A 25789-nucleotide genomic window follows, 5' to 3' on the forward strand; every position below is an offset into this window, starting at 1 on the left:
CCGGACTTGTTTCTTGCAACTTGGTCGGAGCCAATTTTGGATGGCCTCTAACTTGTTCACTTGGGGTTTTAACAGACCTTTACCCACAATGTAGCCAAGATATTTGGCCTCTGTAAACCCTACAGCGCACTTGGCAGGGTTTGCTATAAGGCCAGCTCGCCTGAAGGCATCGAGGACTGCCTCCACCTTTTCCAGGTGGGTTTCCCAGTCTGGGGTATGTATGACCACATCGTCCAAGTAGGCAGCAGCATAACTGTTATGATGATGTGGTGATATGTCTCGATTGTTCGACCCGGTTTTGTCGAGAACACATCTTGGTTCCGGAAGATCATCTCAGACACCTCATTCTTCTGGTCTGGTGTTAAATCGGGAGACACTCTCACTTGTTTGGAAGGCTTGTTTTCCTGGGGTAGGTCTTTTTGGACCGTTGTGCATGCCTCTTGTGCATGACTCTTGTGCATGCCAGGGTTTCAGAAGGTTAACGTGATAAATCTGTTCTTGTTTTCTGCGTCCTGGCTGCCGCACCTTGTAGGTTACTTCCCCCACGGGTTCAACCACCTCAGAGGGCCCCTGCCATTGGGCCAGAAGCTTGCTTTCTGCCGTGGGTACCAACACCATAACTCAATCCCCTGGTTGGAACTGTCGCACTTTTGCCTGGCGATTGTAATGGGTTCGCTGGGCCTCCTGGGCCTTCTCCAAATGTTCACGTACAATAGGGGCAACCCGGGCTATCCGGTTTCGCATCTGCATTACATGCTCTATTATATTTCTCCCCTCATTGGGTTCCTCTTTCCAGATCTCTTTGGCGATATCTAGTATGCCACGGGGGTGATGCCCGTATAATAACTTGAAGTGGGAAAACGCAGTTGAGGCCTGTGGTACCTCCCAGATAGCGAACATAAGGTAGGGTAGTAGGATGTCTCAATCCTTCCCATCCCGACCTACCACCTTCCTTATCATAGCCTTGAGGGTTCGGTTAAACCTTTCTACCAACCCATCAGTCTGCGGATGGTAGACCGAAGTTCTCAGGGTATGTATATGGAGCAGCGTACAGAGGTCCTTCATTAGCTTCAACATAAATGGGGTTCCTCGGTTGGTTAATATCTCCTTCAGTAGCCCCATTCGGGCAAAGATCCCCACCAGCTCTTTGGCTATAGTTTTAGAGGCCGTGTTCCGCAGAGGGATGGCTTCTGGGTACCGAGTAGCATAGTCCAAAACAACAAGTATATATTGGTGGCCCCGAGCCATCTTCTCCAGGGGTCCCACTAGGTCCATGGCTATTCATTTGAAGGGGACCTCTGTGATGGGGAGGGGTACTAAAGGTGCTCTCAAGTGGGGACAGGGACTGTGCAGCTGACACTCCGGGCAGGAGGCACAGTACCTCCGCACTTCTTCATGTACTCCGGGCCAGAAGAACCGTCGTAGGACTCGTGCCAGGGTCTTCTCTACCCCCAAATGCCCCCCAAAAAGATGACTATGAGCAAGACTTAATACAGTGTTCTGGTGTTTTTGAGGTACTAGGATCTGCTGTATCTTCTGCCCCTGCTGGTGCAACCCGGTATAAGAGAAGTATATATCCTCATTATGAAGTAGGGTCCTGGTCCCTGGGTTTTTCCTTCCACGGGATCCCATCTATTTCAGTCACCTCCTTCCTAATGTTGTCATACCTTGGGTCTTCTGCCTGGTCCCATCCAAAATTTCCTCTCCTGGGGCTAATCTGCCCAAGATCTAGAGGCCCAGTCTCTGTTGCCTCTACTGGTTCAGAAGCATTAGGGTGGGGGTCAGGGTCAGGTGCTTCTCCCTCCTGCATGGCCTGCTTTTCAGCTGCGCGGGTCCGCCTACCTACAAGAGCGACCCTCTGGCTTTGGGTCAGTATTCGGGTTCCCAAGGCCTTAGCTGCCCTTCTTTCCCTTTTTGTCTTTCTACCCTGTCTGGGAGTGGAGAATAAATCTGGGGATATTTCAAAGATTGGGGGTTGACAGTCTGCTGTGGATGCCTCATCAATTTTAGGGTCCCCATCTTTCTCCAATCCCCCTACTGGGAATAAGTTTCCAAACCCTGGGAATTCCCTCCCTATGAGCACCGGGTATGGGAGTTTAGGGACTACACCTGCTGCTACCTCAGTAGTGTTCCCTTGGATCTCGATTTTTACTGGGATGGTGGGGTAGTAACTAACTGTCCCATGGACACATGTTATCCCTGTACGTTTAGCCTATAGCAGCTAGCTACACTTCACGAGCTTCCCTGAGATAAGCATGATAGCACTCCCCGAATCAACCAATGCCATGGTCCCTACCCCATTTAAACAACAAGGAGTCTGGTGGCACCTTAAAGACTAACAGATTTATTTGAGCATAAGCTTTCGTGGGTAAAAACCTCACTTCTTCGGATGCATAGAGTGAAAGTTACAGATGCAGGCATTATATACTGACACATGGAGAGCAGGGAGTTACTTCGCAAGTGGAGAACCAATGTTGACAGGGCCAATTTAATCAGGGTGGATGTAGTCCACTCCCAATAATGGATGAGGAGGTGTCAATTCCAGGAGAGGAAAAGCTGTCTTGCCACCCGCATGTGGAGGGCCCCAATACCTTCGATGCAGCTGTATGGACAGTGTTGCGGAATCTCTCCCAGTCTTTCTCAGCGTCATCCTCAATACGAAGATCAGCAAGGTCATTCTCTAGGTCTTCCGCTAGATTTTCAGTGATGCGGCTGTTCTTCAGCTTCGACATGTTGATCCTTTTGAGAGCCTTACAGCCTTCTGGTCGTCTCTTCGGCATGATACGGAGCTTCATTTTGGATACTATGAGCCTATGATCCGTCCAACAGTCAGCGCCACACATAGCTTTTGTAACCCTGACATCTGGTCTGTCCCTTCTCCTGATAATGACATAATCGATCAAATGCCAGTGCTTGGAATGGGGATGCATCCACAAAGTCCTGTTGCAGGTAGGAAGGTGGAAGACCGTATTGCTGATCAGAAGGCCATGTGCTGCCCGAGTTTTCAGCAGTAACAGGCCATTGCTGTTGCACTTTCCCACTCCATTTTTCCCGATGACTCCTTCCCAGGCTGCGGCATCGCATCCGACTCTTGCGTTAAAATCGCCAAGCAGAATCAGCTTGTCTGTGCGGTGCATTGACGATAGCAGAGTATCTAGTTCTTCATAGAATTTATCCTTCACATCCTCTGGGTTGGTCATTGTAGGAGCATATGTGCTGATCAAAGTAGCTTGTTTTCCTTTTTGAAGTGGAAGCTGCATTGTCATGAGCCAGTCATTCATACCCTTGGGGGACCTGGCAAGTTTCCAAACAAGGTGATTCTTGATGGCGAAGCCAACTCCAGATTCGCGACGCTCATCACTGCTGCGGCCACTCCAGAAGAATGTATAGCCACCGCCTGACTCGGACAGCTGTCCTTGATTAGCAAGGCGAGTTTCGCTAAGGGCTGCAATGTCAATGTTGTAGCGTGCGAGCTCTCTAGCGACAAGTGCTGTTCTTCTCTCCAGTCTGTCTGCCGTGATGTTGTCCAGTAACGTGCGCACATTCCACCTGCCAATAGTGATCGGTGTCACTCTAAGTTTTGTTTTTGTTCGACCGCTTTTATGGGATCCCCACCAGTTGCGGTATGCTGGCCAGGGTAAGGTGAAGCAGGCAATGTTTAAGGCACCTTTTCTAGCCCCCTCCTCATTCTACGGAGGTGAGCAGTGCAATCCTGAATAGGGCTGCTCAGTCGCTCAAGAAGATGCCGAGCTCCACTGCTGCTTCGGTCAGTGAGGAACGACCATTATGCCTGAGCCGCCTATGTGCAGGTCTGCGGCTACAGCTCCCAGTGTATCCACACCTGCTGTTTCGTCGCTCACCCATTGCCACAGGACTTGATATGACATGATATGATATGATATGATGTCAAGACTTGCGCGTGAATTGGATTAAAGTGAGGGAGAGTTGCGCAACATCAGCTTCACTCTCTCTTCCCAGTTCCTATCTGTATCCAGTGGCAGGACAGAAGTCGAGACGTCTGGAGATAGGACAGGGCGCAGTGGATGACCAGGATGCCTACGTGTCTTGTCATGCTCTTAAGCGTTCCACAACGCTTGCTGTCACCGCCTTCCTGACCATTAAACCAGGTTGAACCAGGTGCCTCAGTCAGCCGGATCCAGCCTTCGCATGCAATGGGTAGACAGGCCCTAACTCACCGAGAGTCTCATACTCATCGGCTACCCTCACCTGGTTTAGCCCACCAGTCGAGATGGTCTCCGGGGTGTGGCCGCTGTCGCATGCTGACAGCTACTTGGAGCCACAGGTGAGAACTGGGTGTCAAGTGGGGACCAAAGTGGATGAGCTACTCCTAAGAGTACGACTGCTCCCCCATCAGAGGTACTACCCCTCCCTGACAACCCCATACACCCCAGGTACAGTTACAACTGCTGCCAGTGGCACGTGATGGTGAGGCGCTCGAGGGGTCCTTCTTGGTCCCTTACCAGGGGGCCCTCTACTGGGTGCATTATTCGAGGGGGGAGGCCGGGTGCTACCTCTGCCGGGCGATGGGACACGTCTGGAGGGACTGCCCCTTGGCCCGGCATGGAGGGGCATCCAGGACCCCCGAGTCCCGGCAGGGCACTGGCCCCGTCATCGCCGGCGCCCCTGGCTGCCCGGCGCCCGAAGCCACCCCTCCTCCTTTCCGGCCCACCAACGCTCCCGCTCGGGCCCAAGGGCTATCTCCCCCAGTGTGCCCAGATGAGCGGGAGGGCCCCGTCTCTGCCGCCTGCGATCTGGCAGGGCCTGTGGAGGAGGGTGAGGTAGGGATACCGCCGGGCATAAAAGAGGGCATGCCCCAGGGAGAATCCTCCCTCCTATGTGCCGCCCCACCATTGCCACCCCGAGTCCCTGAGCCTTCGCCCTTGCTCCCTGACCTGACCCCTGTTAGCCAGCCCCCGGATGATGCCATGGAGGGCTGGTCCTTAGGGGCAAGCAGAAGGCTCGAGCTCCGCTCCTCCCATCTGATGCGGAAGCCCCCCGGAAGACCAGGAAGAGGGGCACCGATGCTGAGCCTTCCACTTTGTCTCCTGCCGATTCCAATTCAATGGTGCCAGCTGGGGACACCATGGCAGCACCGGAGGATAGCACTGCCCCTCCTCCGGAGTCCCTTCCTATGGAAGCCTCTGATGGAGCCCCTCTCGCCCCCTTACAATCTGTATCCAGTGGCAGGACAGAATCTGAAGCCCCTGCAAGCACCAAGGCGAGCGTTGCTTCGGGTACTGGCAGGGAGAGCACTGGGGTGGTGGACGGTGATCTCCCCTCCATTTATGAGGAGATCGAAGCCCTGGGTCTGACCCCAGTTACCCAGGGGGAGGACGACCCTCTGCCAGCAGGCCTCGATCTGAGCGACCTCAATCCAGTGGCTTTGCTGCTGGGGCCCCCGATCCCACTATCGGCCCTTCCCCGTCCCTATTCCTGACTCCGGCCCTGCCCCTGACATCGACCCCGTCCCTGTCCCCTCCACTTCCCGTGATGCTTTTGCCGCCCCTGGGGCTATCTCCTTCCATATCCCAGAGGATGACCCCCAAGGAGTGGCCTTTGTTTTTCCCTGTACCGACCCACCAGGGGCTGCTATCTTCCCTCCGCCGCCCCCCATTGAGTCAGGGTCTGAGGCAAGCCACGTGGCGCCACGTCGAGGGTCTGCCCCCTGCTTGCCCGTCTCGATGGGCCGCGGGGCTGTGATGGGCCCCACTGGGGGAAAGCCATAGATCGGTAACCCCACCCCCATACGCTGAGAGAGGAGCTACGGGAGTTCCTTGAGGATGTCCGTGGCTCCCGCAACAAGGTACAGCTTGCATTCCAGCGATGGGGGGATTTCCATCAGATCCTCCGGGCCGCGAGGGCCCTCATGGGGGAGGGTAAGAGGACTGGGAGGCAGGCCGCCGCGGCTTACCAACGGGTCCGCCTCTTCCATGACTCCTTAATCGCCCATGGGATAGGTCACGGATTGTTGCGCGGCCCGACGGAGGCCGTGGGCGTCTCTGTTGGCGAGGATCCCCTCCAGCCGTCCTTATGGCACCGATCATCTTCACAACATTAAACACCTGGGGCTGTAGGATGGGTCTCCGCAGGAGCCAGTTGCTCTCCTTCCTTCGGGAGGGGGGGTACTCTGTGATCTTCCTGCAGGAGACCCATACGGATCCGGCCGCTGAAGCTAGCTGGTGGCTGGAGTGGGGGGACAGGGTCTATTTTAGCCACCTCACAGTTCGTACGGCTGGAGTGGCGACCCTGTTCTCCCCCGACCTACGGCCCGAGGTGCTGGGGCTCGCCGAGGCCGCCTGCTGCATCTCCGGGTCCGCATGGAGGGGCTTGTGGTCACTCTTGTCAACGTTTACGCCCCGACATCGGGCCCGGAAAGGTTGCGTTTTTATCAGCAGGCGTCTGCCTTCCTCGGCACCTTGGATCCTCACGAGTGTCTGGTCCTGGGCGGGGACTTTGACGCCGAGCAGCACCCGGCCGCCGTGGACGTCCTCCGGGAGATCGTCGAACATCACTCCCTGGTGGACATCTGGCACGACCACCATCCAGATGACGTTTCGACATTCACTTTTGTCCAGGTGGAGGTCCATCGGTCGCACCACTCCCGGTTGGACCACATCTATTTGTCACGCTTCCATCTTTCACGGGCCCATTCCTCCAGCGTCCGTCCGGCCCCTGTTTTAGATCACCATCTAGCCACCGTGACAGCCTCTCTCTGTGCGGAGAGGCCGGGGCCGGCCTATTGGCACTTTAATAATAGCTTGTTGGAGGATGTGGGCTTCGTGGCGTCCTTCTGGGAGTTCTGGCTGGCCTGGCGAGGGCAGCAGCGTGCCTTTCCCTCGGTGCGGCGGTGGTGGGACCTGGGGAAGGTGCGCGCCCGGCTCTTCTGCCGTGACTACACCCGGGGCGCCAGCCAACAGAGGGATGTGGCTATAGGGCAGTTGGAACGGGAGGTCTTAGAGCTGGAGAGGTGTCTGGTCGCCAGCCCCAGTGATCCATCCCTCTGCGGAGCGTGCCGGGAGAAGCGGGAGGAGCTCCGGATCCTCGAGGACCATCGGGCCCGAGGTGCCTTTGTTCAATCCCGCATCCGCCTCCTTCGGGAGATGGATCGCCGCTCCCGCTTCTTCTATGCCCTGGAGAAAAAGAGGGGGGCCAAGAAGCACGTCACCTGCCTTCTAGCACTGGATGGCACCCCCCTCACGGATCCGGCGGAGATGTGCGGGCGGGCCAGGGCCTTCTACGCAGGCCTTTTCTCCCTGGATCCAACCGATCCTAACACTTGCAGAATGCTCTGGGATGAATTCCTGACGGTCAGCACAGGCGACCAAGACCAGCTGGAGCTGCCTCTCACTCTGGCCAAGTTCTCAGAAGCCCTCCGCCACATGCCCACCAATAAATCTCCGGGCATGGACAGGCTGACAGTGGAGTTCTACCGTGTGTTTTGGGACGTCCTTGGCCCGGACCTTGTCACCATCTGGCCCGAGTCCTTGCAGGTCCTCCCTCTTTCGTGCAGGCGAGCCGTGCTCGCGTTATTGCCGAAGAAGGGGGACCTCCGCGATTTACGGAATTGGCGTCCCATCTCGCTCCTCAGCACAGGCAATCTCGCTGTGGCTAGGGTCCATGCTGGCGGACGTGATCCACCCAGACCAGACCTACACCGTCCCGGGCCGCACCATCTTCGATAACTTGTATCTGGTCCGGGACCTCTTGGAACTCGGGTGTAGGGATGGTCTGTCGTTCGCCCTCCTGTCCCTGGATCAGGAGAAGGCGGTCAACAGGGTGGACCACGGGTATCTCCTAGGCACTCTGCAAGCGTTTGGCTTCGGGCCCCAGTTTGTGGGTTTTCTCCAGGTGCTGTACGCCTCTGCAGAGTGTTTGGTCAGGCTCAACTGGACCCTGACCAAACGGGTCAGCTTCGGGCGAGGAGTACGTCAAGGGTGCCCCCTCTTGGGCCAGCTGTATGCTCTGGCAATCGAGCCCTTCCTCTGTCTCTTCTGTAGGAGGTTGACGGGGTTGGTGCTGCGGGAGCCGGAGCTGCGGCTGGTCCTGTCGGCATACGCTGACGACGTGCTCCTCGTGGTCCAGGACCCGGGCGACTTGGTGCGGGTGGTGGCTTGCCAGACCATCTACTCGGTGGCCTCCTCCACCCGGGTCAACTGGGTCAAGAGCTCTGGCCTGGTGGTAGGGGACGGGTGGCAGGCGAGCTCCCTCCCACCCGCGCTTCAGAACGTCTGGTGGAGCACGGGTCCGCTGCTCTATCTCGGCGTTTATCTTTCTGCCATGCATCCATTTCCACCGGAGAACTGGCTAGGTTTAGAGGGCAGGGTGTCAGAGCGGCTCCGGAAATGGACAGGACTGCTCCGGTGTCTCTCCCTTCGAGGGAGAGCACTGGTGCTCAATCAACTAGTCCTATCCATGCTCTGGTACCGGCTCAACACCCTGGTCCCGGCCCCGGGTTTCCTGGCCACCATCCGGACGTCGATACTGGAGTTCTTTTGGTCAGGACTGCATTGGGTCTCTGCGGGGATTCTCCATCTACCCCTGGAGGAGGGAGGGCAGGGCCTGAAGTGTCTGCACGCTCAGGTCCACGTCTTCTGCCTCCAGGCCCTGCAGAGGCTCCTTTATGGTGCAGGTAGTCCGGCGTGGAGCGTATTGGCACACGCCTTCCTGCGCCGCTTCCGAGGGCTCCAATATGACCGGCAGCTCCTTTGTCTCCATCCGAGAGGTCTTCCGTGAGGCCTCTCCGGGCTGCCGGTCTTCTACCAGGACCTCTCCGGAAATGGAAACTGTTCTCAGTGACCAGGCCCATGGCAGCCACCATGGGGGCAGATCTCCTCGCAGAGACCCTGCTACACAACCCCCAGCTCCGTGTGCAGGTGGCGGAGTCCCCCATGGTGCGCCAGAGGTTGGTCCTGGCAGAAGTCACCAAAGTCGGAGATCTCCTGGACTACGACCGGGGAGACTGGCTGGATCCCCTGACGCTCGCTCAGCGCATGGGGCTCTCCAGACCTCGTGCTCCCCGGCGCGTACTTCAGGAGGTGAGGGCCGCTTTGCCACCCGCTGCTCGGGACTATCTCAACCGGGTCCTGCGAGAGGGCACGCCCCCTCCACTCCGAGCCCTCCAGACTTTTTCATCGGGCCCCTACCCTGTGGACCCAACCAGCCCCCTCCTCGTCCTTTCGCCATGAGCCGGCTGCACAATCTGCAGCCAGTTCTGTTCCGGACCGCACCAAGGAAACATCTATACACGCTCGTGCTCCATGTTCTTCCTGTCCTCACCCTCGCGTCCCGCGCTGATACGAAGTGGCGGGACCTTCTGCCACCTCTGGAGGGTGAGGAGCCCCGGTGGGCCAGCCTTTATTCTGCTCTGATCCCGAAGCCCACTGGGGACATCAGTTGGCGGCTCCTTCACAGAGCCTTGAGCACGGGCATGTACTTGGCGCGGTTTACCCGATCCCAGACACCTGCCCCTTTTGCGGCGTGAGGGAGACCCTGGCGCATATTTACCTGGAGTGCGCCAGGCTGCAGCCCCTATTCCGGCTCCTTACGGATATTTTGTTAAGATTTTGGTTGCACTTTTCTCCTCACCTTTTTATTCATGCACTCCCTGTCCGTCGCCCCACAAAGTCACGGGACCTCCTGATCAACCTCCTCCTGGCCCTAGCAAAACTGGCCATCTATAAAACCAGAGTGGGGAGGTTGGCCGATGGAGTCTCCTGTGACTGTGGGGCCTATTTCAGGTCCTCCGTTCGTTCACGTATCCAAGCAGAGTTCCTCTGGGCAGCATCTGCTGGCTCCCTTGCCGCCTTCGAGGAGCAGTGGGTGCTGTCTGAGGTTCTCTGCTCGGTGTCGCCGTCTGGTTTGCTTCGTTTGACCCTTTGACCTCACTCCTGTCCCTGTTCTTTTATTAGTTGTCCCCCATAATTTTTTGGTCTCCAGGTCTTGTGGACCCCCCCCCTTAGGCTCGGGGGGGGATCCTTTAGCACTTCCTGGATCCCAATAGGACCAGACTCCTGTACCCCACTGGTCTGGGTCTGTCACAGAAGGTTTTAACTCCTGTGTGTACTTTTGAGAAGTATTTAGCTTACTAATTATTCTGTTTATCAGTTGCAATGATGGTTTCTTGAGACAGATAAGAGAGTTCATTCAGGTGTTATGATAGCTGTATTCTTATTCTTTCTGGATTTCAAGCAATCTCCCTAGATGAGACTTAAAAGAAAGTTAATAGAGTTCTTGTCAGCGATAAGATTTTATATTGTCCAGTTATATCAAAAGAAGGACAGGAGACACTTGATATGGTTTTAATCAGTCCAGAACTTTATTATTAGATGTCTGTGATTACCCGGCAGATAAAATGTACAGTACAGGTAACTTCATGATCATTTCAGTTTCGCCAGCTCACTGCCCCCCCACTTTTTCCATCCAGGTGCCCCAGCCAACCCATTGCTGGGACCTTACCATCCCCCTGCTCCCCCTCTCCCCAAATGAGGGTTAAGTTGGGCTATAAGGAAGGGGGGTTGGATCCATGCCATGCCAGTAATAGGAGCCCTGAATTCCCCTTCCCCATTACAGTCTTTTAAAAAACATCTGCTTTTTAAATCCTTTACCAAGCCATTTATCCAGTCACTCTATCCCTTCCCTATGGAGTATCTGCGCTGGACATCCAAGATGTCCAGATAACAAGTTGCGATATCAGAGCCTAATTCCCTTCCTTACTCACCATAACAAAGCCCACCCTGAACCTGCTGTAGGGAAGGCAAAAAAAATTCAGTCCACCTTGGCCAATCTGGTGGTAAGGGAAAAATTCCTTCCCAGCCCATCTAGAAAGCAGCAACTAGCACAGTGCCCTCAGCAGATCCTGACCAAACCTGGTATTTTGCTACCTCCAAACGGGGGTGGGGGAGGGGTGGATGTTGCTCCACCTGTCTGTGGAAAAGGTTTGCCCTTTATCAACTCCCCAGCCCTGCCAGTCACTGGGGGATGAGTCAGTGTCACCACACTGACCCACTTTACTTTGCAGCAGCTCCTGAGCCTCTCACTCACCCCCCACCCATAAAGCACTATACTCCTTCCCCCAGAGAGCCAGACAATGCCCACTCCTCTCCCCCACTTAAGGTGCAGTGCATTTTACCAAGCAAAGGGCACTCTTGCTTTCCAGGAAATGACAGTTTGCTCTCTCTCTCTCTCAGCTGTTTTGGCTTCTGGGAACAAAATAGGACATTTTATTATAGTGGCATGGCAGCACTGCTATAGTTAAGGTTGCACCACAACATCTGTTTAATGCTCAACCTTTTAAAGTCCTTTAAAATCTACGTGCTTTGTCGGGTTCCTTTAAAATTTGGTAAGCCTCAGGAGGGTCCAGTGGTGGTTTAGTAGCCCACATTTGAAGTCATTTGAGCACAGGATTCCAGAGAGATCAGCCCCCCAAAAACAGCAATTAAAAAAAATTCTAGGGTGGGAGTGGGGTTCCCACAGAGCTAGAGATCAAACTGTTGATGTGATGCAGGTTAAAATGGTCTCAATCTGTCAAGTTTTGCCCAACGTAGTGCATGGCACCCACTAAATCTTTGGGTGTCCCAAACTGAGAAAAGTATTTAAGAAAATGCATGGGGTTTTTACACTGTGCATGCATCAAAACTGCAAAATGACTAGAGGTGTTTCCATTTCCACCATTTCATATGCTTTAATGTTTGTAAGTGCTCTAAAATTTGAACAGTTAATTGAACTGCTTTGAAATTTGGTGTACTTCATGGGGGCATCGGGTCATTTGACCAATTTTGGTTCCCTCTACTTTTTCCCGTGCATGTGCGGAATGAATTTTGTTATGTGTACCAATAGGGAGGTGATGTGTGGCGGGGATGGGACTGAGGAACTCGGTGTGTGGGAAAGGACTCAGGGCTGGAGCAGAGGGTTTGGTGCAGAGGGGTGAGGGCTCCAGTTGAGGATGCAGGCTTGGGGGTGAGGCCAGGGATGAGGGATTTGGGTTGCAGGTTGTCCCAGGGCCAAGGCGGGGAGAGAGGACTCCCCACAGCCCTCTCTCACCCCAGCAGCACCTGGGCTCTCCCTACCTCTCCCTGCCGCAGCCCTGAGCACCTGCGCAACCCTTGATAGGCTTGGCAGCTTAGCAGGAACTTAGCATTTGACCAAGATTTTGAGTCATTTGACTAAGGAGTTACCAAGTTAGACTCACCAGCCTCCAGAAAACCTGTTTCCTTCTCCTGCTTTGCACTGCTTTAAACTGAGGGGTACTGATGACTGGATGAATCACAGACCTCTTGATGGCTGTGAACTCACTCTTCATTAACATAACTAAGGACAATTTAATCACAAGCCTATACCTAAGACAAAAGGAATTTTGACTGAGTGTCCAGAGGTTGCAATTGCTACAAATTGTGAATTGTGGGTAGCAATTTTAGTTCGCAGGGAATGTAATTAAAGTATGGGAGGGAGAGGAATTAGACATGGGAAGGGAGGTATATTAGCAAGTGAAGGAATGAGGAAGAATGAGGAAGGAGTTTTGGGCTGCAGCACAGGGGTCCGTTACAGAATGCTTTAGACAGCTTTAGTTTTCTGGTAACATTTTTTAAATATTAATTGACATCTTTTATTTATTTTGACAGCTGTATTATTTTATCTAGGTAATAACATAATTTGTTACAATATTGTAACAAATATTATAGCTTGATCTATTATATCTCTATTGCAAATGTATAGGCCTAAAGCATAGAAGGTAAAAGAGAAATTTGCTTCACAGCTTAGCGAGGGTTTTTGGTTAGTATTTACTCAACCTACATCTCCTCTTTTTGAAATACAGAACAGCATCTGCTGTTTGACATATTTTAAAGGCTCAGGTCTAAACTAAGCCAAGATTTTGGACTTTTTATGCGTGTCTGTATTGTTATTAATAACTCCATATTTCCTTCATTGTCACTACATCTGTGTGATGACCAACTTGCCAAAAAATTACTTGCAAAACCTCAGAGGTGGATTTACCATGAACCAAACAGTGTGGTGGCGTTGGGCCCCAATGACAGGAGGGCCCCCAAAATGCAGGACAAATCTCATCTGACAACCTGCCCCCATGTCCCGGCTGGCAGTGCAGCAGGGCTCAGGCAGGCAAGCCGCTTACATTCCATGGCTGGTGGCCGCACGCCACTCCCAGAAGCACCTGGCTGCTGGCATGTCCCTGCGGCCCCTAAGGGGGTGTCTCCGCATGTTGTTCCCGCCCCAAGCACCGACTCTGCAGCTCCCATTGGCCGGGAACTGTGACCAATGGGAGCTGTGGAGGCATCACCTGTGGGCAGCGGCACACAGAAACCCTCTGTCTCCCATGCCTAGGAGCCATTGCCAGAGGCACCCACACTTCCTCCCAGAGCCCGCACCCCTCACCCCCTTCTGAAACCCAATTCCCTGGCCCAGCCCAGAGCCCACACCCCGAACCCAAACTTCCTCCCAGAGCGCACAGGGCCCCACTAACTCTAAATCTGCCAGTGCAAAACCTAGAAGGAAAAAGAATGCTTGTAGGAGGAAGTCATCTAATATGCATGGGATTTATTTTTCTCTCTGAAATATTTTTTTTTAGTTGTTTCAGGTCAATACATGTGTCGACACTGAGGCCCTGTGAACTACAAAAGTAAAGCACTTTGATACTAAAACTAGCAATTGTGCATAGATTTTGATGTACATATGAGGATAGTTTCAGCTCCAGTGGCCCCTAAAGTAGAAGAGGAATTAGACCAAATTGTTAGGCGATAGAAAAAATTAGAAAGCCTAGTTAGTCATCAGTGGTTTTAGTCCCTTATTCAGCCTGGTTCTTAAACACATGACTATCCCAACTGAAGTAAAAAGTTGTGATTACTCCCATGTAAATATGTGAATAGTCCTACTGATCATCTTTATTTCAGAATGCTTTACTTCTGTGGTCTATGTTACACAATATGGAGTCAATATGTCTTATAGTTGTTGCCTTACTTATAAAGGAGCTCAGTACCCCCGACTCCCATCAAGCTATATGCACGTATGCTTCCTGTTATACTAACAGCAATTGCACTTCAATTGGGTGGCTTAAGCATAAAGCTAAGATGTCCTGTGAGGGAATATTGAAAAAAATTTGTTTGTTTAGTCTGAAGAAGAGAAGACTGAGAGGGGACATGATAATCCTTTTCAAGTACATAAAAGGTTGTTACAAGAAGTAGGGAGACAAATTGTTCTCCTTAACCTTTGAGGATAGAACAAGAAGCAATGGGCTTAAATTGCAGGAAAGGAATTTAGTTTGGACAATAGGAAAAACTTCCTGATTGTCAGGGTGGTTAAGCACTGGAATAAATTGCCTAGGGAAGTTGTGGAATCCCCATCATTGGAGATTTTTTAAGAGCAGATTAGACAAACACTTCTCGGGGATGGTGTAGAAAATAATTAGTTCTTTCATGAGTGCAGAGGACTGGACTAGATGACCTCTTGAGGTCTCTTCAGAGTCATACAATTCTATGATTCTAGGTCAAAGAAATATTCTACATTTCATTTTAAATTCTGTTGTTGTTTTTCCTTCACCTCTCTCCCGCACAACCATCTGGTGGCCTTCTCAATTAAATATCACTCAACTAGAGGTTCTCAACAGCTGTCTTTGATTTAATCTCATGAAATTCTTTTTTGTTCAGAGAACATTTTCATTGACGTGAAAGTAATTGTTGGAACAACAAAAACTCTTTAAATAGGGTGAGCATTCAGTTTCTGTAGTCCTGATTCAGCAAAGCACTTAAGCATGTGTTTAAGACTGGGAATTTCATGGGACCCAAAGTGCCCACGTCCCAAATGAAATCAAATTAAATGGGATTTCGGCACTTTAACTCCCTTTAGGCTCCTTTGAAAAATCCTAGCCTAAGTGCTCTTCTGAATTGGAGTGTGTATATTCTTAATTTCTGTATCTAGTTGTCTGTATGCATATTTATTCAAGTCAGAAAGTCATTTAGGCCCCAGATCAGCAAGGCACTTAAGCACATGCCTAATTTTAAAAATGTGAGTAGTTCCACAGCCTTAGACATTTTGCATCCATAACTCTAATTTACAATAGTCTTTCTAATTCTTCTTTTGTTAATACATCCCTCCTTAAGAAAATCCAAAAGAAACCAAGAACTTGCTTTGGTTTCCTCTGAAAAAGCCTGCTAGTTAGCCAGAACAGCACTTTATCTTACATAAGAAATATTAAGAAGAAAAGAAAGCATTTTAACTATTTTTTTTTTTTATTCAACCCTTTTAATATGGCTCTTCTTAAACTGGATATATGCAGGGCCGGTGGAAGGAAGTTTCATGCCCTAGGCAAAACTTCCACCTTGCCCCTGCCCCGTCCTCGAGTCCCCGCCCTGAGGCACCTCCCCCAGGCAGCAGCTCCGCCCTAAGGCACCCCCCCGCGGCAGCTCCCCACCCCCCACTCTGAGGCACCCCCCCACCCCAGCTCACCCCTGTCCCGCCTCCTCCCCGAGCACGCCGTCGCTGCTTCACTTCTCCTGCCTCCCAGGCTTGTGGCGCCTAAGCTGATTGGCGCCGCAAGCCTGGGAGGCGGGAGAAGTGAAGCAGCCACAGGGAAAAGTTGGTCTGGGGAAGGAAAGCTGTGCTCCCCACTGAAACTTTTGCTAGACAGATACATTGGCCATCTGTGAAGCAAGGATATGGCAGTAACAGACAACTGTAACCTTAGGGCTGAAGTTAGCAGCAGCATCCTGAGTTATGAGGACTCATTGCTACTCCTGCTCCCAGAAACCTTCTGTGTCAAGAATGAAAACCAACTCAGAGTTTGTGGTCCACACAGAAAAATGTGACCTTGAAACCTGATTCAAGCTAATTCAAATCCTCAAATTTCATATAATATTTGTCAACTTTATGACCTAAAATGAAATGCAGAGGCCAATTTGCTATCTTACTTTTGGTCAGGATGTCACTGGAAAAAGATTTAAGGCCTAAATTTCAACTGCCTTTGACCCTTGTGTTAGCCACCTGTACAAAGCATTTGCTAAATACTGCTATTCTGATTTGGTAGCATTTTATACCTGTTTTGCACAGGTGGCTAACACAATGCACACATGTAAATGACTATCAAGGGTGCAAGGTAGGGGAGAAAATAAATAAATAAAGCTGGGAGACCTTTGTCCTCTCTGTTGTTCAATACTGAAGCACAAAAAACTCCCAAGGATGTTGATTTTCTGTAGTATTCTGTTAAAAAGATATATTGCACTACAGTCCTGCAGAACAAAGCTGCATTTATCTTATGGGACTGCTTACAGAGATCACTTACCAACAGTATGTCAACTACAGAAAAACAGTGTAAAAGAGCAGTAGTGGAAAGGAAACATGCATTATCAAGTGAATGGGGCCTAGAATATCTGAGAACTCCAACCCCATCTTTCATAAAAATAATTTTGAAGCATGATTTAATTGTACAATGGCAGTCAAATAAAACTCCACCAATTTTCACCTTCTGGGCCAAAGACCATTTCAGAAATGTTACAGGAAGATAGGATTTGCCATACCAGATTAAACCAGTCATCCAGTAGGTCCAGTGCCCCATTTCTGCCCAAGCCAGTTCTTGCTTCAGAAGAAAGAGAAATGATTGTGTCATATTTGTTCCATAATTTAACAGGCTAGTAATGTGGTGCCATTCTTTCCCTTAGACTGATTATGTTACCAATATCATGTGCCAAACCCTACAATAACTACTGTATGTGGATCTCTTTATAGCAGTATTTCGTACTGCCACTCTGAACCTCACAAAAAAGAAGATTTCCCATGCTCAGTATCTTCCAAGTTTGATACACAGGAATCACACCTTCATTCCATGGAGTTAAAAACATTTACAAATATTAATAACACTTCTTTTGAGATAGGTAAATATTATAGGTTAACTGAGGTACAGAGAAGATACATGATTTATCAAAGATTTCACACATTTTGGCAACAGAGCTGGGATAGAACAAAGATCTTTCAAAGAGTGGCAGTTCAAGCTTAGTCAGAAGGCCAAGTTTCTCCTCTGTATGGCTTACTATTCCTAAAATAATTAACATGGGTATTAAAAAAGGGAACTCTAGTTTGGACTTAGAATGAGTATTTGTTACAAATGAATGGTTCCAAAAATGTGACAATAGTGATAACATATAAAAAGTAAACCTTTTAGGAAAAGAAAGCATCTGAGTAACCTGGTACTAGAGATAAATGAAATAAGGTACCATTACCACTGTTGTTTGGCTTTCTTGTAAATTCAAAATTATGGACCCATGTTGTATCCCAACATATTCTTCTTCTTAACTATAGGAAGGTCAGAGATGCAACTGGAGTTGATATCAATATGCGTGTAGGAGTGCATTCTGGAAATGTCCTTTGTGGTGTTATTGGGCTACAGAAGTGGCAGTATGATGTATGGTCACATGATGTTACATTGGCAAACCACATGGAAGCTGGAGGAGTCCCAGGGTAAGGCTTTGTATACATGAACTTTAATACATTTTCCTATCAAATAAATAATATATAGATAATTGATTGCAGACCTTTATGAAGAAATCTTAACCAGGACTTAGAGCTTCTTATCAATAATATGTTTTAGTTGTTTTCCTGAAGGAAGGTATGATTCAAGCTGATACTTTTTATACGGAAAACCCCAGATTTGTTGCTTTCTACCTGATTTGTGCACATAAGAACTTTTGAAAATGGCACCCTTAATTACTGTATCTTTCATTTACAAAAATCTATATAGGAAAACTGTTGAATTTTTTTGTTTGTTTTCAGTTAAAAATAATGCTATAAATTAATATTTCTAATGTTCCATAATTTCAGCCGTGTTCACATTACTTCAGTCACCTTGGCACATTTGAATGGAGCATACAAAGTGGAAGAAGGGGATGGAGATGTAAGGGACCCATATCTGAAGGAGCATAATGTTAAAACCTACTTTGTAATCAATCCCAAGGTTAGTAGTACTTGCGTTATGCTGTCAACCATAGTTCTGTTTTTAAAAAGAATATTATATTCTTTTATTACACACTGGTACACAAAATGTTACTCAGAGAACAATGATTTTGACAATTTTGACAACAATGATAGTGTTGCCAAGAAGTACTATACAAATATTACCTGGATTGGAACAGAAACCTTCTGTTTGATATATACAGTAATGGCCAGATCCTGAGAAGGAATGGACTCTGCAACTCCCATTGGAGCCACTGGGAATTGCATTCTATCAGCACCTCTCAGTTATAGTTAAATATATGGATATATAGTACTATATAAAAGCATGAGAGAATGCACATATGTTTGCGTGTCTGTGAGCGCACTCGTGTGGTTTACAACAGGATTTAAGCATGTACTATATTAAATCATCTATAAATATTCATCTTTTTTTTCCGCTCAGGGAGAAAGGCGAAGTCCTCAGCACCACTTCAGACCCCGGCATACCTTAGATGGAGCTAAAATGAGAGCCTCTGTCCGCATGACCCGGTACCTGGAATCTTGGGGTGCAGCCAAGCCATTTGCACACTTACACCACAGGGACAGCATGACCACTGAAAATGGCAAGATTAGTACCACAGTATGGGCCTATTTATGTCATTTCAAACTATGTAGCTATTTTGAAAGAAAAATTAACTCTTTGGTATTAAATGTTCCATTATTTCCTGAGACAAGATGGGATGGGGTAAAATCTTTTATTGGACCAACTTCTGTTAGTGAAAAAGACAAGATTTTGAACTTAGATGGACCTCTTCTTCCGGTAACGTGGTCCAATAAAATATATTACCTACCCACCTTGTCTCTCTAATATGCTGGGACAGACACGGGAACAAGAACAGTGCAAAAAACTACTATTTCCTGTTAAACAAAAACATTCGCCTCTGTATTTTGTTTCTCTTTTGAGATCCAGTTTTAAAGGCCAGATCCAGTGCCAGCTGAAGTCAATGAGAGTCTTTCCATTGACTTAATGGGCTTTGGATCAGATTCGAAAGGGCCAAATTCTGCTATCAGTGCAAGTCTGAAATCCCACTGAAATCAACAGGAATTGTGTGTGCACATTGGAGAGCAAACTTGGGCCTTCTAGGCCTATGGACTCAACCCCAGTGTATAGTGTGGTTACTTTGCACCACCGTGCAGGCAGTTTCTAGATTAAAAGCCAGTGCTAGACAGCCACAGGAGAACACCAGTATAGAGAGATTCTCTGAGAGGTATATTCTCTCACTGCAGTATAGGCATAGTTGGGGAAAAGGCAGCATGGCCAGGGCTTTCCTGTGCCCTTCAACTGCTCTAAGTTATCCTGGAGTACACAAGTCAGCAGCACCTGCCTTTCCAAGCTTCATTGTGGATTCTTCAACCATAGATGAGGATTTGGGTCAATAGTTCTATAGCACACCATTAAATTCTGCACCCTTATTAGATAAGAGATTTTTTTTCTGATCATTCAGTCCCAATGTCTCTGTTATTACTGCACACCACTATCATCTACTACTGAAAAAGCAAAAAAAAAAAAAAAAAGAAGGAAATTCTGGTTGTACTCAACATTTGAATTCAATCCCATATTCCTTGCACCAAGAATGAAGGGTCGAACCCTGTAACTTCTCATTAACTCAAGATTTTTGATCAGTAAGTTCAGTACATCAAAGCAAAAATATAAAGTTAATGCAACCAGGGCCGGCTCCAGCTTTTTTGCCGCCCCAAGGGGCGAAGGGAAAAAAAAAACAAAAAATGATTGAGCTGCCGCCGAAGTGCCGCCGAAGAGAAAGAGAGGGAGTGAAAGACCTGCCACTGAATGGCCGCCGAAGACCCAGACTTGCCGCCCCAATAACGGACGGAGTGCCGCCCCTTTCTATTGGCCACCCCAGGCACCTGCTTCCTTCGCTGGTGTCTGGAGCCGGCCCTGAATGCAATATGTTAACCATAAAAAGCATGAAACTATTATTTAGTCACAAAATAATGGTTGCTGTCAGCAATCATCGTCATTTTAAAATAATGGTCATGATCTATATTTGGGAACCTAATCAGATGTTACTTAATTTTCAAAGGCACTGAATAACCCTAGCTCCCATTGGAAGCAATGGGAATTTTGGCATTGATTTCAGTGGGATCATGATTAGGTTCCGAAGTAGTAAAACTTATAGGGAAAAAGCTTTTTGGATCCAACCAAATCATATTAATAAATTAATATTTACATTGAAGCTTGTTGCCTAATCATATTTTCCAAATCATTCCCCTTTTCTGCTTCATTGAAACTTATTATGTGAAAAGGATTCTACTTATTAACACCCATTTGAAAACTTCATATATTGATCTGGTAACAGATTAATTAGCACTAATGTATTTGCAGAGTTTTCTTCTTGACAAATTTTGCATCACTATAGTTTAACAAATATTTTCAACATGAGGAATATTTTCAGAATGTTCTACATTTAATACAGGACCCCCCCCCTTTTTTTTTTTAGGATGTGCCAATGGGTCAGTATCATTTCCAGCGCTGCAGAGAAAGGTATGTATACATTTAATCACATAAAGTACAATAGATACAGCACTTTTATCACTAAGAGACATTTTTTTCCAAAATATGATTTTTAGAGCAAGTCCTTCCAACAAAGAGATTGGATGTAAAACTAGATGTATTTTAAAGTGGTGCTTATTAATTATGGATGCACATCTGCCAACAAACAGCATTAACCCTATAGAAAGTTGCATTACAGTACAGTGTGGATCATTTGAAAGTGAAGCTGCCTCATTGTCCCCTAGTGGGGGTGCTGGTAAGGGTTTTTTCAATAGACAATTAGTTTTTTGAGTGTTACTTACTTCATAAAGTAGCTTCAGAAAATATTATTGTGGTTCAAGTGCTGGTTTGTGTCATATTCTGTGTTACTGCCGGACAAATGATTATAAATTCACATGATAAAGTTCATCTTGTCATTTTTCATGGCTGAACTTTCCGTTAGTAGGAAAGATTGAGAAGAAATGGATGTAGGTGAACTGAAAAAGTTCTTTAAAAAAGAAAGGAGTATGGCTGTTTTTTTAAAAATAAAATTAGCATGGTATTGCAAGAAAATTAGAGCTGTATTTCATCTTTTTAAGAGCCTGAGAAAGCTAAACTGTAAATAACATATGTTCTTCATTGCTATAAGTGATATCACAAGTACCATAAATTGGTTTAAAAGAACCATTCCATTCAAAACTAACATTTGCATTCCCTTTGCCTAAGGTGGTAATTCATCCTATCTGTGGTCTCTCTTTATTCTCTTCCAATGTCCCTGCCCTGCATATATATCGTACGCTATCCAAAGGTTGACAGGAAGCCAGGTAGTCCTATTCAACAGCAGTTCTGGATCCCATAGGAAGACCAACCTTTCACTGATCCTACAAGACCTGATAAACACATCCTGGCTTTAAGGCTATAGTAGATTAGTTATGTTTCGGTTTGCACAGAATGTGAAAATTGTGTATATCAGCACTGTAGTGAAAGAGTGAACCATTTTATTGTGGTATTTTCAAAGAATGAATTCTTTCAAATGCTGGAAATGCTTTTGTTTTCTTATTCTTTAATTGTACTCTAAAATAGACTCCAAAGGTTCAACAAAAAATGATGATTGTATAACTTGGCCTGAAAATATAATATAGCTTATGGCCAAGATTTTCACAAATAGGAACCTAAAATCAGGCTCCTATATCCATATTAAGGCACTCGAATAAGTAGTGGTTTTCAAAAGAGCTGATCACCCAACCACTCCCAGTGAGGTCAAAGGGAACAGTAAGGTGAGTGCTCAGCTCTTTTGAAATTCCATCTTCTTAGTTATTTGCTAGATAGTGTTAGATAAGATTGGACAAGTGTCTGTTGTTATCCTGGACTACTTGTAAGAAATAGGTGATAGACACTTGACACATACCTAATAGTCATGAAATCAGTGATACATTTCAATAGTCTTGAAATCAGTTGCATTCAGTGGAAAAGTAATAGGGTTCTATATAAAGTACTCTACGAACCTACGCTATCTTATCTATTGAACCATCCTGTAGATCCTCAGTTATTAAGAACTAATCCAAAAGTCATGGCTAAGAAGGAGGAAGGGCTTGAGTTAACCTTGCCAAAATTCAAATCTGTGAGTTATCATAAACTCTAGGAGTTCAGGTAGTTCAAATCTGAGGTACTACCTATATCTTAAATTTTGGATATTAATCTTGAAAGGATGGAGAGAAAATCTGGAGATATTTGAAATGCTCCAGGTTTTAGGAGAGCACAACTTCCGAAGTGAACAACAAGTGAAGCCTGGTGTAACAGAAGAGAGTCCCATCCATGCAGACATTGTGTCCATTCCATGCCCAGCTAACTTAAAATAAAATGAACCTTTTTGTTCATTATAGTAGTTTTACAGACTATATAAAGAGAAATCTGATATATATCTGAAAATAAAGTTTTTAAAACAAGTATTTCCAAACCTGCTACTGGAAAGTTCTAGATCCTCTATTCAGGCCATAAAAAAGTGTTCCTATGAATGTGACTGGCATGTTCTTACCTATTCACACAACGCAGACAAATATTACCAAAAATAGCTGCAGAAAATATGGATATTTTTAAGGAGCTGAGAATATGAAATTCTTTTTTATAAATTCATTACATTACCAAGGTGAGCACTTTCCTTTAACAGAAATTTCCTCAACTCTAATTTTTTGCAAGTGTGTTTTGTTTTATTTTTAAAGCACCACCTTATATTTTGCTTTTAGATAGTATGTTCTTTGTGGGATGGATTATCATAGAATCATAGGGTTAGAAGGGACTGCAAGGGTCATCTAGTCTAAACCCTGGCCAAGATACAAGATTTGTTGTGTCTAAACTATCCAAGACAGGTGGCTATCCAGCCTCCTTTTAAAAACCTCCAGTGAAGAAATTTCCATGGCCTCAGGAGACAGTCTGTTCCATTGTCCTACTCTTCTGACAGTTAGGAAGTTTTTCTGAAATTTTTATCTAAATCTGCTATGCTGTAGTTTGAACCCACTGCCTCTTGTCTTTCTGTGGCAAAAGAGAACAACTTTTCTCCATCTTTTTTATAGTAGCCTTTCAAGTAGCTGAAGACAGCTATCATATCCTTTCTTAATCTCCTCTTTTCCAAACTAAACATACCCTGTTCCTTCAGCCTTTGCTCATATGGCTTGCATTCCATCCCTTTGATCGTCTTTGTTGCTCACCTCTAAATTCTTTCCATTTTATCTACATCCTTTCTAAACATCGATGACCAAAATTGGACGCAGTACTCCAGCTGAGGCCTAACCAGCGCTGAATAGAGTGTTACTATCACCTCCTGTGACTTGCATGCTGTGCCTCTGTTAATGCAACTTTTTTTTTGCAATAGCATCACATTGCTGACTCATGTTGAGGTTGTGATCTATCACAACTCCCAGATCCTTCTCAGCAGTGCTGCTGTGAAGCCAGTTTTCTCCCATTTTGTATTTGTACATTTGGTTTTACTTCCCTAACTGTAGCACCTTTCATTTGTCTTTGTTGAATTTCATTTTGGTGACTATAGCCCAGTTTTCCAATCAAGATCCAATGATAATATCTCATCTTTTTTCATTACAGAACAAAATCACAGAAGAAAAGATTTGAAGAGGAATTGAATGAGAGGATGATTCAGGCCATTGATGGAATCAATGCTCAAAAGTATATTTACATCTCATATTCACATTCTTCTACAACTGATGGTAGAGTCTGCTGCCTCTCCTTACATAGATGCACAAAACCCAAAAAGCAGTGGCGCGTCCACCATTCCACATCAGAAAGTAGAATAGGCCACTCAGAAAGACATTACGCTCCCTGCAGGCTAAGGAACAGCACTGTGCAGCAACTTTTTCAAGGGCATTTTTCTAATAGCTGCTGCACTTGTGATTCATACATCGGGGGAAGATTCCGTTTGCACCTTGAAGTTCCTCTGCTCAAAACTTGATTCCGTACAGGAATCCACGATTTGGTCCTAAGTCCCCATGTCTACGACACCTCTCCACATCCTCCTAAGAATTGGTACAAAGCCTTATATACAACTGGGAAATTAAGTGTAGTTATATCCTAAATTGATGGGACTGCTAGTGAAATATTTGGGTTTGTTCTTTTATTTTCTGATGTCATAGATAAGTGCACCTTAAAATAGTAATTGAAAAGACAGAGGAGGGGTAAAGAGAAAGAACAAAGGAACTTAGTAGTAAGGAGTGAAAATAGAAATAATTAATGATCAGGGGTAACAATAGGTGGGTATAAACATGGAAAAAGAGAATAAAGCATTATGCTCCTCTAGCTGTATTCCATGTCTACTTGCTCTGGCTCAGTACAGTCATCTGTCACAGTAGAGGAGTAAGTGAGATGAAGAAATAATAACCAGGACTTTCTGACAGCGAAATCAAAGTGACAGAAGCAGCTCCACAGAACTAGAAGTGGTTCTTTTGCCACCTTTGATAATTATTGTTTCGGTTGGTCCATTGATTCATTAGAGCATAACATAGCTAGTCTGCACACGTAAATTGTTCTCAGAGGCAGAGAGGCACACATTGAGTATATGTTCTTGGAGGAACTGGAGGTGACACTTATTGACGATATCAGATCCTGTTAGTGAACAGATAAGAGCAAGCTCAATACTTCTCTAACTGAAGGGTACAGGCTCCTTTAAATATTAACTATCACTTCAGGGTGAAATAGGGGGATGTATTTGCAAAAATTTTGTTAGTAGTTATGAATTGTATTCTCCACTCCATTGCAGGTGTCCAATATTTGCTCAGTTGAATAAGTTGTATACTGCACCTAATTGCTAGAAACTCAAGGACCATACTTAATTTTCATGTGTAACAATCCCATCAGGCTGTCTGTAGTTTTAAGAAAACAATTTTGAATAAGTTCTCAATGGAAGTGTATGTTGACAGTCATGTCACACACAAATAACAAAATGATTGGAAGCAAGTCCTCAGATAGACAAATAGGTTTGTTTACACTATGGTAATCTAAGAATGGGTTATAAAACACAATCCATACAGCTTTAGTATGTTTTAAAGTACATGGGTTCTAAAAAGCGACACTGCAAAATGGCATTGTGTGGTTCAATTATGTGTTATTTATCAATGATTTCCATAACAAATGTTCTTAGTTTACATGTAAAAACTTGCCAATCCTGCAATCTTAACCTATGATCAGAGATCTAAGCTGAGTTCTTTCCTTCTCATACATAATTATTAGTAAAAGCTACATCCAACAATTACATGTAGACAACAATAAAATTGAAAAGTCAAGTGCTCAAAACTAAGAAATATCAAAAATATGGCTGACTGTGCATATGCATTAACACAGTAATAATTACATGTTCACATATTTTTACAGTAGGAACCCTACCTCATTCAATGCACAGGATTGACTGCTCTCAGGATGAATCAGGACTGTATCTTGAATGTAGGGTTACCATACTTAACAAATAAAAAAATAGGACCCTCCACGGGGTCCTGGCCCCGCCCATTTCCCCACCCCAGCCCCGCCCCAACTCCGCCCCTTCCCTGCCCTGACCCCGCCCTAACTCCGCGCCTCCTCCCTCCCACTCCCAGCCACGCGGAAAGGGCTGCCCGAGCGCTACCGGCTTCACGGTTTGCCGGGCAGCCCCCAGACCCTGCGCCCCCGGCCAGCGCTTCCCCAGCGCAGCTGGAGCCCAGGAGGGGAAGCGCCCAGCCGGGGGCGCAGGGTCTGGAGGCTGCCCGGCAAACCGTGAAGCCGGTAGCGCTTGGGCTTCGGGCAGCTCCCTTG

General features: G+C 46.9%; 1 protein-coding gene across 3 annotated transcripts in view; it reads left to right on the forward strand.

The window, feature by feature from the left end:
* Positions 1-25789, forward strand: part of LOC117872756 (adenylate cyclase type 2) — a 156909-nt gene that overhangs the window by 16882 nt on the left and 114238 nt on the right. For all 3 annotated transcript variants that reach the window (XR_004644594.1, XM_034761513.1, XM_034761514.1), the window contains exons 4-8: positions 17320-17478; positions 17839-17971; positions 18413-18589; positions 20469-20512; positions 23597-23677. Coding sequence is in view for 2 of the 3 variants with exons in the window: in XM_034761513.1 (XP_034617404.1) it covers positions 17320-17478; positions 17839-17971; positions 18413-18589; positions 20469-20512; positions 23597-23677 (594 nt within the window). In the remaining variant the exon portion in view is untranslated. The remainder of the gene's footprint in view (positions 1-17319; positions 17479-17838; positions 17972-18412; positions 18590-20468; positions 20513-23596; positions 23678-25789) is intronic.

The sequence above is a fragment of the Trachemys scripta genome, chromosome 2 (assembly GCF_013100865.1).
Source record: "Trachemys scripta elegans isolate TJP31775 chromosome 2, CAS_Tse_1.0, whole genome shotgun sequence".
In the NCBI taxonomy this organism is placed as follows: Eukaryota; Metazoa; Chordata; order Testudines; family Emydidae; genus Trachemys; species Trachemys scripta.